This window comes from Octopus sinensis, linkage group LG18 (assembly GCF_006345805.1).
Source record: "Octopus sinensis linkage group LG18, ASM634580v1, whole genome shotgun sequence".
NCBI lineage: Eukaryota > Metazoa > Mollusca > Cephalopoda > Octopoda > Octopodidae > Octopus > Octopus sinensis.
Window position 1 is genome coordinate 38,653,441 of NC_043014.1, and position 17,995 is coordinate 38,671,435.

Genomic DNA, 17,995 nt, shown 5'->3' on the forward strand with positions numbered 1-17,995 from the left:
TCTGGTTTCAGGTTCAGTCCTACTGCACGGAACCTTGGGTAAGTGGCTTCTACTATAACCCTCTATTTTGGTAGATGGGAAATGTGTGTAAGGCACAGACATGGCTGTGTGGTTATGAAGTTTGTTTTCCAACCATCTGGTTTCAGGTTCAGTCCTACTGCACGGAACCTTGGGTAAGTGGCTTTTACTATAACCCTCGATTTTGGTAGATGGGAAATCTACCAAAATACGGCACAGACATGGCTGTGTGGTTATGAAGTTTGTTTTCCAACCATCTGGTTTCAGGTTCAGTCCTACTGCACAGAACCTTGGGTAAGTGGCTTCTACTATAACCCTCTATTTTGGTAGATGGGAAATGTGTGTAAGGCACAGACATGGCTGTGTGGTTATGAAGTTTGTTTTCCAACCATCTGGTTTCAGGTTCAGTCCTACTGCACAGAACCTTGGGTAAGTGGCTTCTACTATAACCCTTTATTTTGGTAGATGGGAAATGTGTGGAAATACACTGTGTGTATTTGCTTGACACACCGCCCATCCACCGCTTGACAACCAGTGTTGGTTTGTTTACATCCCCATAACTTAGTGGTATGACAAAAGAAATCAACAGAATAAGCACCAGACTTAAGTACTGGAGTCAGTCTGTTCAACTAAAGCAGGACTTCAGTATGGCTGCAGTCCAATGATTGATATAAGCAAATGGTACAAGATGAAAAAAAAATAATCATGAATAAGTATTCAATCTATGAGTTTCTGAGAGTGCAGAATTAGGCACAGGTATGGCTGTGTGGTAAGAAGGTTACTTCTCAACTACATGGTTCTGGGTTCAGTTCCACTGTATGGCATCTTGGACAAGTATCTTCTACTATAGCCTCGGGCCGACAAAAGCCTTGCAAGTGGATTTGGTAGACGGAAACTGAAAGAATCCTGTTGTATATAAATATCACTGTGACCATGACCAACCAGGCTATCAGATGTTGCTACACATCGCTGGTCACAATGCACTTTGCATTGTTTTAGCCTTCAAATGATGCCACCCTGCTGGCTAAGTGAGCAGGCCAACAGGATTAAGAGTGAGAGAAAGTCGTGATGAAAGAGTACAGCAGATATCGCCACCACCCGCTGCCAGAGCCTCGTGGAGCTTTAGGTGTTTTCGCTCAATAAACACTCACAATGCTCGGTCTGGGAATCGAAACTGTGATCCTATGACCGCGAGTCCGCTGCCCTAACCACTAGGCCATTGCGCATCCACATATATAAATATATATGTCTATATCTATGTGTGTGTTTTTGTATGTGTTTGTCACCCACCACCACTTGACAATTGGTGTTGGTGTGTTTACATCCCCATAACTTAGTGGAAACCGATAGAATAAGTACTAGGCCTAAATAAAAAGTCCTTGGGTCAATTTGTTAGACTAAAACCCTTCAAGGTGGTGTCCCAGTACGGTCACAAACAAATGACTGAAACAAGTTAAAGATAATTGTACCTGCTTTATGCTCAAACCAATCAGATCTGGCCTCTCACACCCACCCTACAATCTCATTCTAAAAATAGGCGCAGGAGTGGCTGTGTGGTAAGTAGCTTGTTTACACCTTGGGCAAGTGTCTTCTACTATAGCCTCGGGCCGACCAAAGCCTTGTGAGTGGATTTGGTAGACGGAAACTGAAAGAAGCCCGTCGTATATATGTATATATATATATATGCATGTGTGTGTTTGTGTGCCTGTGTTTGTCCCCCTAGCATTGCTTGACAACCGATGCTGGTGTGTTTATGTCCCCGTTACTTAGCGGTTCGACAAAAGAGACCGATAGAATAAGTACTGGGCTTACAAAAGAATAAGTCCCGGGGTCGAGTCGCTCGATTAAAGGCGGTGCTCCAGCATGGCCGCAGTCAAATGACTGAAACAAGTAAAAGAGTAATCACATTGTCAAAATTTCAAAGCTACAAGATAAAGCATCAGTAATTCAAAAACCTAAGCCTAATTGTAATTCAGAACAATGTGAATAAAATAAGCATTACATTTGACAATGTAATCTGAATGCTAAAGGGTTAAATTCTTGCAAAAGCAATCCTAAAGATTATCTCATTATCATTTTTATCATAAAAAGCATTGTTCACAGCACCACTCAGTAATATAATAGACAAACAAGAGAAACAAAAGGAATAATGACTTGAATGCTGCTGAACAGCATTTTAACATATTACAACCCTCCCATAAAGGAACCACCTTGAACTTTGACCAACTAAAATGTCATTAAAGTTAACATTGCTTTTTAAAATTCACTTCCTTATTCTAGATTTTTTTTTTATCTTTTATTTTTCATTTATTTCAGTCATTCAATTGTGGCCATGCTGGGGTACCACCTTGAAGTGTTTAGTTGAACAAATCAACCCCAATACATTTTTTCGCTGTGCTTGAGGAGACCTATTGAAGGAGTGGCTGTGTGGTAAGTAGCTTGCTTACCGATAACATGGTTCAGAGTTCAGTCCCAGTACGTGGCACCTTGGGCAAGTGTCTTCTACTACAGCCTCGGGCCGACCAAAGCCTTGTGAGTGGATTTGGTAGACGGAAACTGAAAGAAGCCTGTTGTATATATGTATATATATGTATGTGTGTGTATGTGTTTGTGTGTCTGTGTTTGTCCCCCAACATCGCTTGGCAACCGATGCTGGTGTGTTTACGTCCCCGTAACTTAGCAGTTCGGCAAAAGAGACCAATAGAATAAGTACTAGGCTTACAAAGAATAAGTCCTGGGGTCAATTTGCTCGACTAAAGATGGTGCTCCAGCATGGCCACAGTCAAATGACTGAAACAATTAAAAGAGTAACATCAAAATAAAAACCAAATGGAAATTGTAGTTGTGATACCTGTGCCGGTGGCACGTAAAAAGCACCATCCAAACATGGCCAATGCCAGCACCACCTTGACTGGCTTCCATGCCGTTGGCACATAAAAAGCACCAACCGATCGTGGTCATTTGCCAGCCTCCCCTGGCACCTGTACCGGTGGCACATAAAAAGCACCCACTACACTCTCGGAGTAGTTAGCGTTAGGAAGGTCATCCAGCTGTAGAAACATTGCCAGATCAGACTGGAGCCTGGTGCAGCCTCCTGGCTTCCCAGACCCCGGTTGAACCGTCCAACCCCTGCTAGCATGGAAAACAGACGTTAAACGATGATGATGATGATTAATCTGGTACTTAATCCATCAGACTCTTTTTCCAAAAACTAAGTTACATGGATGTAAACAAACCAATACTAAATGTCAAATGGTAGTGGGGGGACAAACACATACTTGCATATATATCATCATCATCATCATTATCATCATCACCACCACCATCATCATTTAATATCCGTGTTCCATGCTGACACAAGTTGGATGCTTTGACAGATATATCAATGTGTGCAAAGACTGCATCAAGCTCCAGTATTTGCCTCACACACACATAAGAGGCTTCCGCACAGTTTTCATTTAACTAGCAGATTTTCACCCAACTTTGATCCCTCATACTATTACCAGCATTGTCTTCTCTGGCACTGCACCTATTTCATTACTACCCACAAGGGGCTCAACACAGAGGGGACAAACAAGGACAGACAAACGGATTAAGTCGAATACGTCGACTCCCAGTGCATAACTGGTACTTATTTAATCGATCCCGAAAGGATGAAAAGCAAAGTCGACCTCGGTGGAATTTGAACTCAGAACGTAACGGCAGACGAAATACTGCAATGCATTTCGCCCGGCATGCTAACGATTATCCCAGCTCGCCACCTTTCTGGCACTACACCTGATTTCTTTGATGTCTTTTTTCCTTTTCTTCTAAAATATTCAGCCTTCAGTTCTTAAGGCCACTGCAATACCTCTCCTTGATTATGCCTATACTAAAGCCTACTGAAAAGAGATTTGACAGAATATAATTGACCAACTTTGATCCATATAGTTTTTGGTCTACCAGTAGTTGTCTGGTTTATTGTTTTAAGGAGTCTTACATTTATTGCTACCATTTATAATAGTATGTTTTACTATCTCACAACAACTAAAGCTTAACAGAGTTCCATTTTTTAGGATGAGATCAAACTCCTTTATTTGTTTTTAATGAAAGAAGGAAATGCTGGCAATCAATACAGATGAGATTTTGCAGGGCCCCAAATACTAGTGAATGAAAAGGACACAGAAACAACAAATCACTACCGCCATCATCATCATCATCATCACCACCACCACCATTCAACATCCACCTTCCATGCTAACACAAGTTAGAATGTCACAATCCAAGTCCTGTTTTGAAGCCATTACCCTCCTGGATGAGTTGGAAGATTATGTCTTATTTATGTATTCTATTTTTGATTTGATTTCTACAGGGTCAGGCAAAATGATCTGACACATTTGTAGGTTAAATAAAAGGCAAATGAAGTAAAGAAACAAAAAAGTGTTTTTATTTTTGAAAAGTACGTATAATGCCATTTTGTTTCATTATGTTTTAAAAATTATATCAGTCAAATGGGATCCATTATTGTCCACACACTGTCGAAGGCGTTCACGAAAGTTGTCAATAACTCGGCGGGTCATTTCATGTGGAATGGCAGTAATTTCTTGACGAATTGCATCTTTAAGTTGTTCAATAGATCGAGGGCGATTAATGTATACCTTTGACTTGAGGTATCCCCAGAGAAAAAAATCGCACGGATTTAAATCAGGTGAACGGGCGGGCTAACCGATGTCACCACGCAATGAGATCAAATGACCAGGGAACATATTCCTCAAAATCCCCATCGCACGTCGAGAAGTGTGGGCTGTTGCCCCGTCCTGTTGAAACCAAACATTGTCCATATCGCGGAGCATATTCAATTTTGGTCTGAGAAAAGTCTCTGATTTAAATCCGTGCGATTTTTTTCTCTGGGGATACCTCAAGTCAAAGGTATACATTAATCGCCCTCGATCTATTGAACAACTTAAAGATGCAATTCGTCAAGAAATTACTGCCATTCCACATGAAATGACCCGCCGAGCTATTGACAACTTTCGTGAACGCCTTCGACAGTGTGTAGACAATAATGGATCCCATTTGACTGATTTAATTTTTAAAACATAATGAAACAAAATGGCATCATATGTACTTTTCAAAAATAAAAACACTTTTTTGTTTCTTTACTTCATTTGCCTTTTATTTAACCTACAAATGTGTCAGATTATTTTGCCTGACCCTGTATAACCGGATGTCTCCCCTAACACCTATCACTTTACAGAGTGTACTGGGTGCATTTTATTGTGGCGCCAGCACGAGATAATTTGTCAAGTTCTCAACCTGACTAAAATACCTTCTACATCCTACACTGACACTGCTCACTCACCAACCCCTTTGCAAAATGTATTGGGTCTTTTTTATCATGGCACCAGCACTAGTGGAGTTGCTTTGTACTTCATAAGACCAAAAAAGAAAGTCCTCACTACTTTACAATATGTTTTTGCTTTTCATTCACAGCAACATGACCAAGAGGGTAAACAGAAGAGAAAATGATGACAGAAGAAGAATCAGGATAAGTGAGTGAAGAATACAAAAGAATAAAGGCAATTCATGACTGCAAAAAAAGCCACTTGCATGTGAATCCGACCAAGTCAAGTGTGAGCTCCTGCATTAGAAACTGGACATTTGTCAGCTAGCATAGATTCATGTAATAATCCTGTTCCTCATATGTGTGTTGCCCACAAAAGAGGGTTTGATTCTCATGAATGAATCAATAAAATAACGTGTGCAGCTACTGGAATTTTCCAGTTAACATTTATCTGCGTGACATGGTTGATCAAGTGAAAAATGACTTCTATTCATAGTTAACAATATATCCAGGTAATGTCTTATCATTGAACAAATATTTTAAACATAATGCACAAAACAAGATATAATGTCAGTAGTCAAAGCCACTTGCATGTGAATCCGACCAAGTTAAGTCATAGCAGACCTTAATTACTAGTGCAATAGCGTTTATAGATTTTTGTTTTTTTTACCATGCAAATTTTATTCTGAGCCAAGCATTAACTAATAAAAGCATGGCATATATTTTGCAGTGTGTGATCTCAACTAGCTTTTAACCTTTACCCAGAGCTCAAATCTCAGCCGTAAATTTCACTAGAAATATATAAAAAAAAACAGAGCAGTCAGACAATAAAGCGATTTATTGCACATTAGCAAGAATTGATTTTCATTTTCTCGGCAAATCCAAGAGAAAGCAACAACACCTGCTGTGTGTATATGTGCGTGAGAGAAAGAGAGAAACAAGCTTTCGAAATAGGAAACATTATACATGTTATGGCTGGTTCAGAAACCATTGAGACTAGCTTTTATAGATAGACACACTGAGACACATACCTTCACATATAAAAATACATAAATATTATCAAAGGCTAACAATATTTATATTTTTCACCACATAACTACTCAAAGTAAGGTTTTTAATGCTAAATCAAACATGTTCTATACTAAATATGTTAACACACATACTTTGATTGTTATTCTTCATGTAGATGGCATTTCTGTGTTATTTTTCTTTAAATAACCTTATTTTTCTATACCAATCAATCATCATCATCGTTTAACGTCCGTTTTCCGCGCTAGCACAGGTTGGACGGTTCAACCGGGGTCTGGGCTGCCCCAGGCTCCAGTCTGATCTGGCAGTGTTTCTACAGCTGGATGCCCTTCCTAACGCCAACCACTCCGCGAGTGTAGTGGGTGCTTTTTACGTGCCACCTGCACAGGTGCCAGAGGGGTCTGGCATCAGCCACGATCGGTTGGTGCTTTTTTATGTGCCACCGGCACAGAAGCCAGTCAAGGCGGTGCTGGCATCGGCCACGTTCGGATGGTGCTTTTTATGTGCCACCAGCACAGAAGCCATTCGAGGCAGGGTTGGCATCGGTCACGTTCGGATGGTGCTTTTTATGTGCCACCGGCACAGAAGCCAGTGGAGGCTGCACTGGCAACGGCCACATTTCCTTTCTAATTCTCCTATCATGGCTTCAGCAAGTATAGTGAATGCCATGTTTCCCTGATGAGGTTAGAATAAAATCAAAACATTTTCAGAATTGCCTCTCTTACTAAAAAAAACAGAAATGAAAATATTATGTGTCACTGATTAATAATTCTCACTATGAATTATTCCTAATCAATTTTTTTAATATTTTCTGCACTAAATGCTTTCAGTGGATTTTACCATTTAGTTACAAAGAAAAGAACAATGCCCATGGCCCTTTATTTTTCCAGCTCCTTTGACACTGACATGAAGAAGGGAACAAGTTATCCTAAAACCAGAGCCCTTGTTCAAATGCAGGCAACAGAATGAAATCTGCAAACTGCATTAAAAGGTCAGATAGTCATTTTAACCATTTAGTATTTAGATTCTTCAGTCAAATATAATACTTGGATATCTACGTTGCTTTGAAATTAATCATGCATTATCTTGTAGCTTTGAAATTTCAGTGACATGATTGATTATTTCCAGAATGACATTGTAGGGTGGGTGTGAGAGGCTGAATCTGGCGGGATTTCAACATAAAACAATGTCCAATATTTGGACCTGATACAGCCTGATACAGCTAAAAGGTTAACTCAAATAATAAATGAAGTCTTTGACCCAATTCAACATAATCATCATTATCATTTTAATGTCAATTTTTCCATGCTTGCTTCCCAACCACATGATTCTGGGTTCAGTCCCACTGCATGGCACCTTGGGCAAATGTCTTCTACATTAACCTTAGGCTACCCAAAGCCTTGTGAGTGGATCTGGTCGATGGAAACTGAAAGAAGCCCATCGTATATATACATGTATACATGTCTATTTGTGTATGGCTTTGTGTCTCTATGTTTGTTCTCCCATCACCACATGAAAACCAGTGTTGGTGTGTTTATGTCCATATAACTTAGCAGTTCAGCAAAAGAGACCAATAGAATAAGTACCAGGCTTAAAAAATAAGTCCTGGAGTCGATTTGCTTGACTAAAAGGTGGTGCTCGAGCATGGCTGCAGTCACATGACCGAAACAAGTAAAAGAATAAAAGAAAAAATAAGCAGACACAAATATACAGACACTCACACACATATATATGATGGGATTCTTTCAGTTTCTACCAACCAAATCCACTCACAAAGCTTCGGTCAGCTTGGGGTTACAGCAGAAGATACTTGTCCAAGGAGCCACACAGTAAAATTGAACCTGAAACCAAGTGGTTAGGACGCAAACTTCCAACCCGCATAACCATGCCTTTACTGACACACATATCATTACCTATTTCTTTATTACCCACAAGGGGCTAAACACAGAATACAGAGGGGACAAACAAGGACAGACATAGTTATTAAGTCGATTATATCGACTCCAGTGCATAACTGGTACTTATTTAATCGACCCCAAAAGGATGAAAGGAAAAGTCGACCTCGGTGGAATTTGAACTCACAACGTAATGACAGACGAAATGTGGCTACACATTTCGCCCGGCATGCTAACGTTTCTGCCAGATCATTACCGAATCCTCACATTTGCTGTTTCTTAATAGTCAGCCATGGGAGGAAGGGCAGTGCCTATAACCTTTACAGACCTAATTAAACACAACCTCAAAGTTATTCTGTAAACTATTTGGTGGCAAGAAAATTTTAAATGATACAAGAAGTAACATTTTTTGACCATATATTTTAATAAGTAATTATACTAGTAATTACAGCATCTCTATTTTAGTACCACCCATTAACGACACTATTATGTCAACATTCCTGCTTCCTGTTACTAACCTTAACAAATCAGGTTGTAATATCTACTGTATACTAGCTAACATGCTCATAACCTAACATGTTCATAACTAACTAGCAGTACCACCCGGCGTTGCTCGGGTTTGTAAGGGAAATAACTATATAAGCATTTTTAGAGAGTTACTTCCCTTATATAATAGCAAAAAAATGCATTAAAAATGGGAAAAGATGATGGTAAATTTTTTTTTAAATCGTAGACTCATCATAGACGCGCGCTAATACCCAGAAGGGCTCGATATGAATGACGACTATAAGATACCCGCTTTCGGTTAAACTGCACCGCAAAATGTGGGAGTAGTTAGGAATCTAAATCGTAGGAGACAGACACTCACACAACTTCACTTTTATATATAAAGATATATAATAATTCTGGTTTATTTTTTTTTCTTAATCTTCAGATATGTATCTTCAGTTATGTTCCCAGACTTAACAAAAAAGAAAGGAAAAGAAAAGAAAAAATTCCATAAAGGATTGATTAAAATAACTTTACAGTCATGTATTTAACGAAGAATGTATTAATGGATTAATGAAAAGCTCTTTCTGAAACATTCTCTTCGTTTAACCATGTTCAACAAACTGGAATGAATCTGTTTAATGCTCATCCGCATTTACGATTCCCATTAAAAGACAGGGGGGTGGAGTGGTGGGGGTGGAAGAGGGGGAGGGGAGGTGGTGGTGGAGGAGGAGGAGGAAGAAGAAGAGGAAAAGGAGGAAGAAGAACAGGAGGAAGAAGATGAGGAGGAAGAAGATGATGAGGAGGGAGAAGATGAGGAAGAAGAGGAGGAGGAAGAAGAAGAAGAGGAGGAGGAAGAAGACGAGGAAGAAGAGGAGGAGGAAGAAGAAGAGGAGGAAGAAGAAGAGGAGGAAGAAGAAGAAGAGGAAGAAGAAGAGGAGAAGAGGAAGAAGAAGAAGAAGAGGAGGAAGAAGAAGAGAAGAAGAGGAAGAAGAAGAAGAAGAGGAGGAAGAAGAAGAGGAAGAAGAGGAAGAAGAAGAAGAGGAGGAAGAAGAAGAAGAGGAGAAGAGGAAGAAGAAGAGGAGGAAGAAGAAGAAGAAGAGGAGGAAGAAGAGGAGGAGAAGGAAGAAGAAGAAGAGGAGGAAGAAGAGGAGGAGGAAGAAGAAGAGGAGGAAGAAGAGAGGAGGAGAAGAAGAAGAAGAAGAGGAGGTGGTGGTGGTGGTGGTGGTGGTGGCGGCGGCAGTTGAAATCCTATTTTGGCGAAAGATTGAAAGACTCAGTGTGCGTTTTGAATTTACAAAAATATGTTCCAAAGATAAAAAAAAAAACCATCTTAATATCTGAGAAATAAAAAAAAAAAAAATAAAAAACCAAGATTCAGCTAAAGGATTTTTGCCCCCCCCCCCCCACCGCCTTCTCTCCATTCTTATATATATAAGAAACAAACAAAAGAACACGCATACACAAACACATGTACAAACATATAAAACACATATTTACTCCAACAGGCTGTGTAGCATCTTCCCTACATGTCTTCATACTAGTTGCGTCCTCTCTCTTTTCTTCTACCACCAACTGTTTTATCTCCTGTGACTGCTGCCCACACTGAAGCTCCGCAACTAACAGTACTATTATTAGTATTTACAAGCACTGGCTCTTGTCTATTTTTGATAATTCCATGTTTATCATCTGCAAACCACAAAATCAGTGCAAGAAAGGCAACAGGGGTTAAGTAGTTCGTTTTGCAAATACATGTCTCCCAGGTTCAATCTCACCTCATAGCATCTTTAACTCGCACACATTTCTTTTTTCTTTTTTTCCTCTTCATTTTTTTCTCTCTCCTCATCTAACCTTTATGTAGCAGAGCATAGGTGCAAAATGTTGAAGACTTCTTCCATTTTTCCTGCGCATCATCTCAATACACCCTATCTTATTTCTTTACTGCCCACAAGGGGCTACACACAGAGGGGACAAACAAAGACAGACAAATGGATTACATCGATTATATTGACCCCATTGCCTAACTGGTATTTATTTAATCGACCCCGAAAGGATGAAAGGCAAAGTCAACCTCGGTGGAATTTGAACTCAGAACGTAGCAGCTGAGGAAATATTGCTAGGCATTTCGCCCAGCGTGCTAACATTTCTGCCAGCCAGCCACCTTCAATATACCTTATCTGTTGATCTTTCACCTCATCTTCATGTTGTTTTATTTTTTTATTGCTGTGTGATAAGGAGCTTTCTTCCCAACCACATGGTTCCAGGTTCAGTCCCATTGCATAGCACCTTGGGCAAGTGTCTTCTACTATAGTCTCAGGATCAACCAAAGCCTTGTGAATTGGTAGATGGAAACTAAAAGAAGCTCATCGTAGAAATATATATGTGTGTGTGTGTGTGTGTGTGTGTGTGTATGCATGTGTGTATCTGTGTTTGTCCTCCCACCATATCTTGACAACTGATGTTGGTGTTTACGTCCCCATAACTTAGCAGTTCGGCAAAAGAGACCAATAGAATAAGTACAAGGTTTACAAAGAATGAGTCCTGGGGTCGATTAACTTCAACTAGAGGCAGTGCTACAGCTTGGCCACAGTCAATTGACTGAAACAAGTAATAAAAAAAAAGAGTAAGACCAATGGCTGTCAACTTGGGTCCATATAACCTTTAAGGGTCCATTTAAAATTTTGTTGTTTAAATTCATGTGCAATAAATTTTACTCTTTTACTTGTTTCACTCATTTGACTGTGGCCATGCTGGAGCACTGCCTTTAGTCGTACAAATTGACTAGTACTTATTCTATCAGTCTCTTTTTACAGGGGACGTAAACACACCAGCATCAAGCGATGTTGGGGGGACAAACACAGACACACAAAGATATACACACACACACACATATATATATATATATATATATATATATGACAGGCTTCTTTCAGTTTCTGTCTACCAAATCCACTCACAAGGCTTTGGTCGGCCTGAGGCTATAGTAGAAAACACTTTTGCAAGGTGTCACGCAGTAGGACTGAACCCGGAACCATGTGGTTGATAAGTAAGCTTCTTACCACACAGCCGCTCCTATGCCTATATCTTTAAAAATGAATTCAAAATTTAAGTGAAGTGCCTAGTTTAAAATGTTCTATTTTCTAAGAAAAATCATGCCCCCCCCCTTTCCCATCCCACCCTGGCAAAAATACGCAGAATCTCCTACAGCACTTTTTTTACATTTGCTGCTCTCGCATGTGCTTCCCCCACCCCCACCCATCGCCAGGGCAACAGCTATTTACCCAGGTTAAGAAGCAATGATCTGCACAATCTGTTTCACTCTGCAGGTGTTCAATGCCATGCCAATGGGAACCACCGTTTGGTACGTTAGCACTCAGTCCATAGAATAATTAACTTTTGTGTGTGTGTGTGTGTATGCGTGTGTGCAGGGGTGTGTGTGCAGGGGTGTGTGTGTGTGTGTGTGTATGCGTGTGTGCATGGGTGTGTGTGTGTGTGCATGACTGTGCATGAGTGTATGTGTGTGTATGTGTGTGAATGACTGTATGTGTGTGCATGACTGCGTGTGCATGAGTGTATGTGTGTGTATGACTGTGTATGCGTGTGCATGACTGTGCATGGGTGTGTGTGTGTGTGTGCATGACTGTGCATGGGTGTATGTGTGTGTGTATGACTGTGCATGAGTGTGTGTTAGCGTCTATGTATGTGTGTGCATGAGTGCATACATGATTGCATATGTGTGTGTGTGCATAAGTGTATGCGTATGAATGTAGTGTGTGCATGCATGAGCATCTGTGTGTATGTGTGCATAAGTGTGTGTTAGTGTCCATGTATGCGTGTGCACGAGTGCATGCATGAATGCATGTGTGTGCATAAATTTATGCATATGAACATAGTATGTGCATGAGTATCTGTGTGCATGAGTGTGTGCATGAGTGTGTGTGTGTGTTCATAAGTGTGTGTGTGTGTTCATGAGTGTGTGTGTGTGTGTGCATGTGTGTGCATGAGTGTGTGTGTGTGTTCATAAGTGTGTGTGTGTGTTCATGAGTGTGTGTGTGTGTGTGCATGAGTGTGTGTGTGTGTGCACGCATGTGCATCAGTGTATGTATGTATGTATGTATGTGTGTGTGTGTGCAAGAGTGCTTATGTGCATGCATGTGTATGTGTGTGCATGCAATCATGCATACAAGTGTATGTTCACACACACACAAACACACACATATGTGGGTTGGGAGAATTGGTCTTGTAGTCAAGATAACTTAAAATGAAGTGGTGATTGTTGTTGCTGCTGTTGTTGTTTCTTGTGGCTAGCTGACATAATCGTTAGCACTACAGGCAAAATGCTTATTTTTATTTTATCTAGCTTAAGCTCACGAGCTGTGGCCATGCTGGGGCACCACCATTTGGTGTTGCTATATGATTTTACTTCATGAATGCTTTTTAGCAATTGCCATTTGGTGCACGAGAGAGTTCGATGCAGCTGCCCTCATCTGCACCTCCTACCGTGAAGTTTGTTCATCTGGGACACCCGACAGGAAGAGATCCAGTTTTATTTTAAAGACATCTGCATCCACCCCATGCAGGTCTCTCAGGTTCTTCGGGAGGATATTGAAGAGCTGTGGGCCTCTGAAGCCCAGGCTATCACAGTATCTTGTCCTACATCTTGATGGCAAATTTGGAGTCCTTGGCACTATGCAGTGGCTCCCAGTTCTAGTATTTGTGTAACTCTCGATGCCAAAGTTTGGGACAAGTCCTTCTAGGATCTTCCAGATGTATATTAGCAGTATTTCACCCGTCGCTATGTTCTGAGTTCAAATTCCACTGAGGTCAGCTTTGTCTTTCATCCTTTCAAGATCGATAAATTAAGTACCAGAGAAACACTGGGGTCCATGTGACCAATTATACCCCTTCCACCGAATTTCGGGCCTTGTACCCTATAGCAGAAAGGATTATAGTTGTGTCCTGCTCCCCACCTTACCAAGTCAGCACTAGTCCTCAAACAGAATTATGATCAAAAGTATTCCAGCTATGACCATCCTGTCATTTTCTCATAAGGACCTCACTACACAAAATTCCTTTTAAAATGGTTAGGTAATGGGGCAATTTATAGGAGACTTGGTAGTTATTTCTAGCAGTTAGAAAGACCATGTACATGTTCCCTCGTTGGTTTGTTTAGAGTCAGGATTTTTCATATTATAATCATACAGTCAACTCATAAGAACATGAAAACAAGAAACGGTTGTTTGGGGTTTTTTTTTTTGTAAATCTGAGAAATATTTTTGTCATAATTGCTTAGCTCCAGGTAAGCTCTAAGTCAAGTAGAACTGTGATCAAAAGTTTTTCCAGCTGAGAACATCCCACCTTTCATTTCAGGAATAATATCCTTTCTACTATAAGCACAAGGCCTGAAACTTGGAGGAGGGGACTAGTCTGTTACATCAACCCCAGTGTTTCAGAGGTACTTAATTTATTGACCCCGAAAGGATGAAAGGCAAAGCTGACCTCGGTGGAATTTGAACCCAGAATGTAGCGTTGAGCAAAATACTGCTAAGCATTTCGTCCAGCGTACAAACAATTCTGCCTGCTCACATGGTATCAAAATATATTTTTCAGATTATACATTAATTGATGTGTACCCTCTTTCTTATTTTTGTCCCCCCCCCTTTTTTTTCAAAGTCAGAAGACGAAGGTTGACGTACTTAGTCTTCTGGGAAATTTGGCTGCTATTTTTAGAAGCTTAAGCAATCAATGTAGAGACTGTTGTTTATGATGATGATGTCAATGGTAATGGCAACAAGAGCATCATGGTGATGGTATCAGCAGTGATAGTGGTGGTTGGTGGTGGTGGTGGTGGTGGTGGTGGTGGTGCTGGTGCTGGTGGTTGTTGGTGGTGGTTGGTGGTGGTGGTGGTTGGTGGTGATGCTGGTGGTTGGTGGTGGTGGTTGGTGGTGGTGGTGGTTGGTGGTGGTGGTGATTGGTGGTGATGCTGGTGGTGGTGGTGGTGGCTGGTGGTGGTGGTGGTTGGTGGTGGTGGTGGTGGTTGGTGGTGGGTGGTTGGTGGTGGTGGTGGTTGGTGGTGGTGGTGGTTGGTGGTGGTGCTGGTGGTGGTGGTGGTGGCTGGTGGTGGTGGTGATGCTGGTGGTGGTGGTGGTGGCTGGTGGTGGTGGTGGTGGTTGGTGGTGGTGGTTGGTGGTGGTTGGTGGTGGTGGTTGGTGGTGGTGGTGGTTGGTGGTGGTGGTGGTTGGTGGTGGTGGTGGTTGGTGGTGGTGGTTGGTGGTGGTGGTGGTGGTTGGTGGTTGGTGGGGTGGTTGGTGGTGGTGGTTGGTGGTGGTGGTTGGTGGTGGTGGTTGGTGGTGGTGGTGGTGGTGATTGGTGGTGATGCTGGTGGTGGTGGTGGTGGCTGGTGGTGGTGGTGGTTGGTGGTGGTGGTTGGTGGTGGTTGGTGGTGGTTGGTGGTGGTGGTGGTGGTAAATTTGATGACTAGTGATAATCCCAGATACATTATGTATGAATATTAAAATCTATAAAAATTACAAGATTGTCTCCACATATTTAGATTTTTTTAAAAATCTTTTTACTTGTTGCAGTCATTGGATAGCAGCCATGCTGGAATACAGTCTTGGAGGATTTAGTGAAACAAATCAACACCAGTATTTATACAGTTCTATATTTAAGAGATGAGGAATTATGTACATTACTTACATTATTTACATTTGACAGATATTTGTCCTCATCTTGTTTGTTGTTAACACGTTTCGGCTGATATACCCTCCAGCCTTTTTCAGGTGTCTTGGAGAAATTTCGAACCTGGGCTCTCACTCCTAAGGTATTTTTCGATGTTGTTATTATTATGATTATAATTATTATTGTCATTGTTCAGGTTCCTGCTTGGAATCGAACTCAGAATCTTGGGGTTAGTAGCCCGCACTCTCAAACACTACGCCATATGCCCATGGGCATATGTTAACAATAAACAAGATGAGGACAAATATCCATCGAATGTAAATAATGTACAAGTATTTATTATTTGTTAATGACTGGTACTTATTCCATTGGTCTCTTTTGCCAAACAACTAAGCTGCTGGGATGTAAACAAACCAACACTGGTTGCCAAGTAGTGGTTGGACAAACATAAACACATACACAACAACAGGGTTCAACATAGTTTCTGTTTACCAAATTTGCTCACAAAGCATTTGTCTGTCTGGGGCTATAGTAGAAGTCAACTGCCCAAGGTGCAGCACAGTGGAGGCGCCATCCAACCAAAATGCAAAAATATGGGAAACTACCACCTGTGTCATCTCTTGTGAAAGGTAGAAGAGTCCAGTTTGCTGGACATTGTTGTAGAGCTGAAAAAGAGGTAATTTCTACTCTTCTCCTCTGGAAGCCATCTACTCGCAATACCAGAGGGCGCACACTCTCCTACCCTGATGTAATCTCCAGGGATACAGGCATCCAGCAACAGGACCTCCATAATGCTATGATGGACCGTGAAGTCTGGCGTAGCATGGTAAATTCCATTGTCTCGACCACGGTTGAACAATGATGATGATGATGATGTGGGTGTGAACCCCAAACTATGTGGTTGCAAAGAGTGCTTTTTAACCACATAGCCACGTCTCCAAGAAAAAAAAGAGAAAAAGAGAGAGAGAGACAAAGGTACAGGATGGTCAGCACATCTTTAAGTATCGATAGATCTGCTAGAACAAAGCTAACTTGGGTTAACCCCTTACCCAACAATTATTTTGAAAATAAATGTATTTTTTCAGACATATTTTTTAATTGTTTTATTTTACTATGTTTTGAATGGTGATTTCGAGGTATATTTCAAACCTTATTTATTATGAATTTTAATTCAATAATATTGATTTTAAATTACCGCTTTGGGCAGAAACGAGTTAACCCGTTTTTAGACGAAGGAACTCGTTTGCTGTCGATTTTGGCGAGACTATCTTTTGACGAGTTAACTCGCCAGAGATAGAAAAAAACGATTTCGGTCAAAACGCATATATTCGTTTCTGCCGGGTAAGGGGTTAAGCAACAAAAGCAATGACAACAACATCAACAACAAAACTGTATATTTCAAAAAAAAAAAAAAAAAAAAAGAAAAAAAGAGAGAATGATTGTCAATGAACAAGAAAAAATCATTTACCTTCATCAACGTCATTACGAGCGGCAGCCTCCAATAATTTAATATTATCAGCAAAATCCACACCTCTCTTGTTGTAAGTTCTTGTCAATTTCTTAGAACTACTGTAGCTATTTGGTTTCCTTTTCTTGGCAAATTCTTTATCCAGTTTCTTCTCATATCGTCGATATTGTTTCAATTGGTGAGCACGTCTTTTTCTAGCGTGGACCAGTCTTTCAACAGGAGACATTTTCTCCACAACAGCAATTTCGGCGACTAAGTCGTAATGCTCCATTTTGAAGGTTTTTTTTTAATTATCGCACTCAACTTAATATATATATATGTGTGTGTGTGTGTATATTGGCAATATTAATAGATATAAATTGTGATAAATAACATTGATAACAATTTCTGTTTATTTCGTTTTTCTTCCTTTCTGTTTCTTAACAGTATCAAATTAGATTTAAATAACAAAAAATACGATTTATTTAAATTTTAATAATTTCTCTAAAATCTTTGATAACCAGTTAGTTAGCTGATACATAAGCCATCCATTTCAGTTAACAAAAGGTTCAAATATAGAATATCAAGAAAATATATATATGTATATTAATATAATATAATATATAATATCTAAATAATATACACAATATATATCAATATATTAATATATGAATGTATATACTAATATATTAATATATATATATTTATATATATTAACATATATTTATGTATATATATATATATTAATATATATTATTTTAAAAGTAAGATTCATCCAGAGAATATTTAAGGCATTGGTATTCCATGTCTGCAGAAAATAGTATTTTTCTCCAATGTAGAGCCATCTAATTGGTTAAGTTTCATTTCATAAGAACAAGATCTGCAAAGAAAGAAAAGAGACGTAAGGTTATCATCATCATTATTATATGCATCATTGTACTCTTCATCAACAATATTATTATCATTATTACTTCTACACAAAGGCAGTGAGCTGCCAAAATTGTTACCATGCTGAGCAAAATGCTTGGTGGTATTTTATTTGGTATTTATATATAAGGCGGCGAGCTGGCAGAAACGTTAGCACACCGGGCGAAATGCTTAGCAGTATTTCGT

General features: G+C 40.0%; 1 protein-coding gene across 5 annotated transcripts in view; it reads right to left on the reverse strand.

The window, feature by feature from the left end:
- The window catches only part of LOC115221503 (protein phosphatase 1 regulatory subunit 12A), a 414,153-nt gene that overhangs the window by 122,983 nt on the left and 273,175 nt on the right, over positions 1-17,995 (reverse strand). For 4 of the 5 annotated variants that reach the window (XM_036510896.1, XM_036510897.1, XM_036510895.1 and 1 more), the window contains exon 3: positions 16,904-17,762. In XM_036510896.1, the coding sequence (XP_036366789.1) occupies positions 16,904-17,174 (271 nt within the window). In that variant the 5' untranslated portion in view covers positions 17,175-17,762. The remainder of the gene's footprint in view (positions 1-16,903; positions 17,763-17,995) is intronic. The other variant, XM_029791700.2, reaches the window with a different exon arrangement.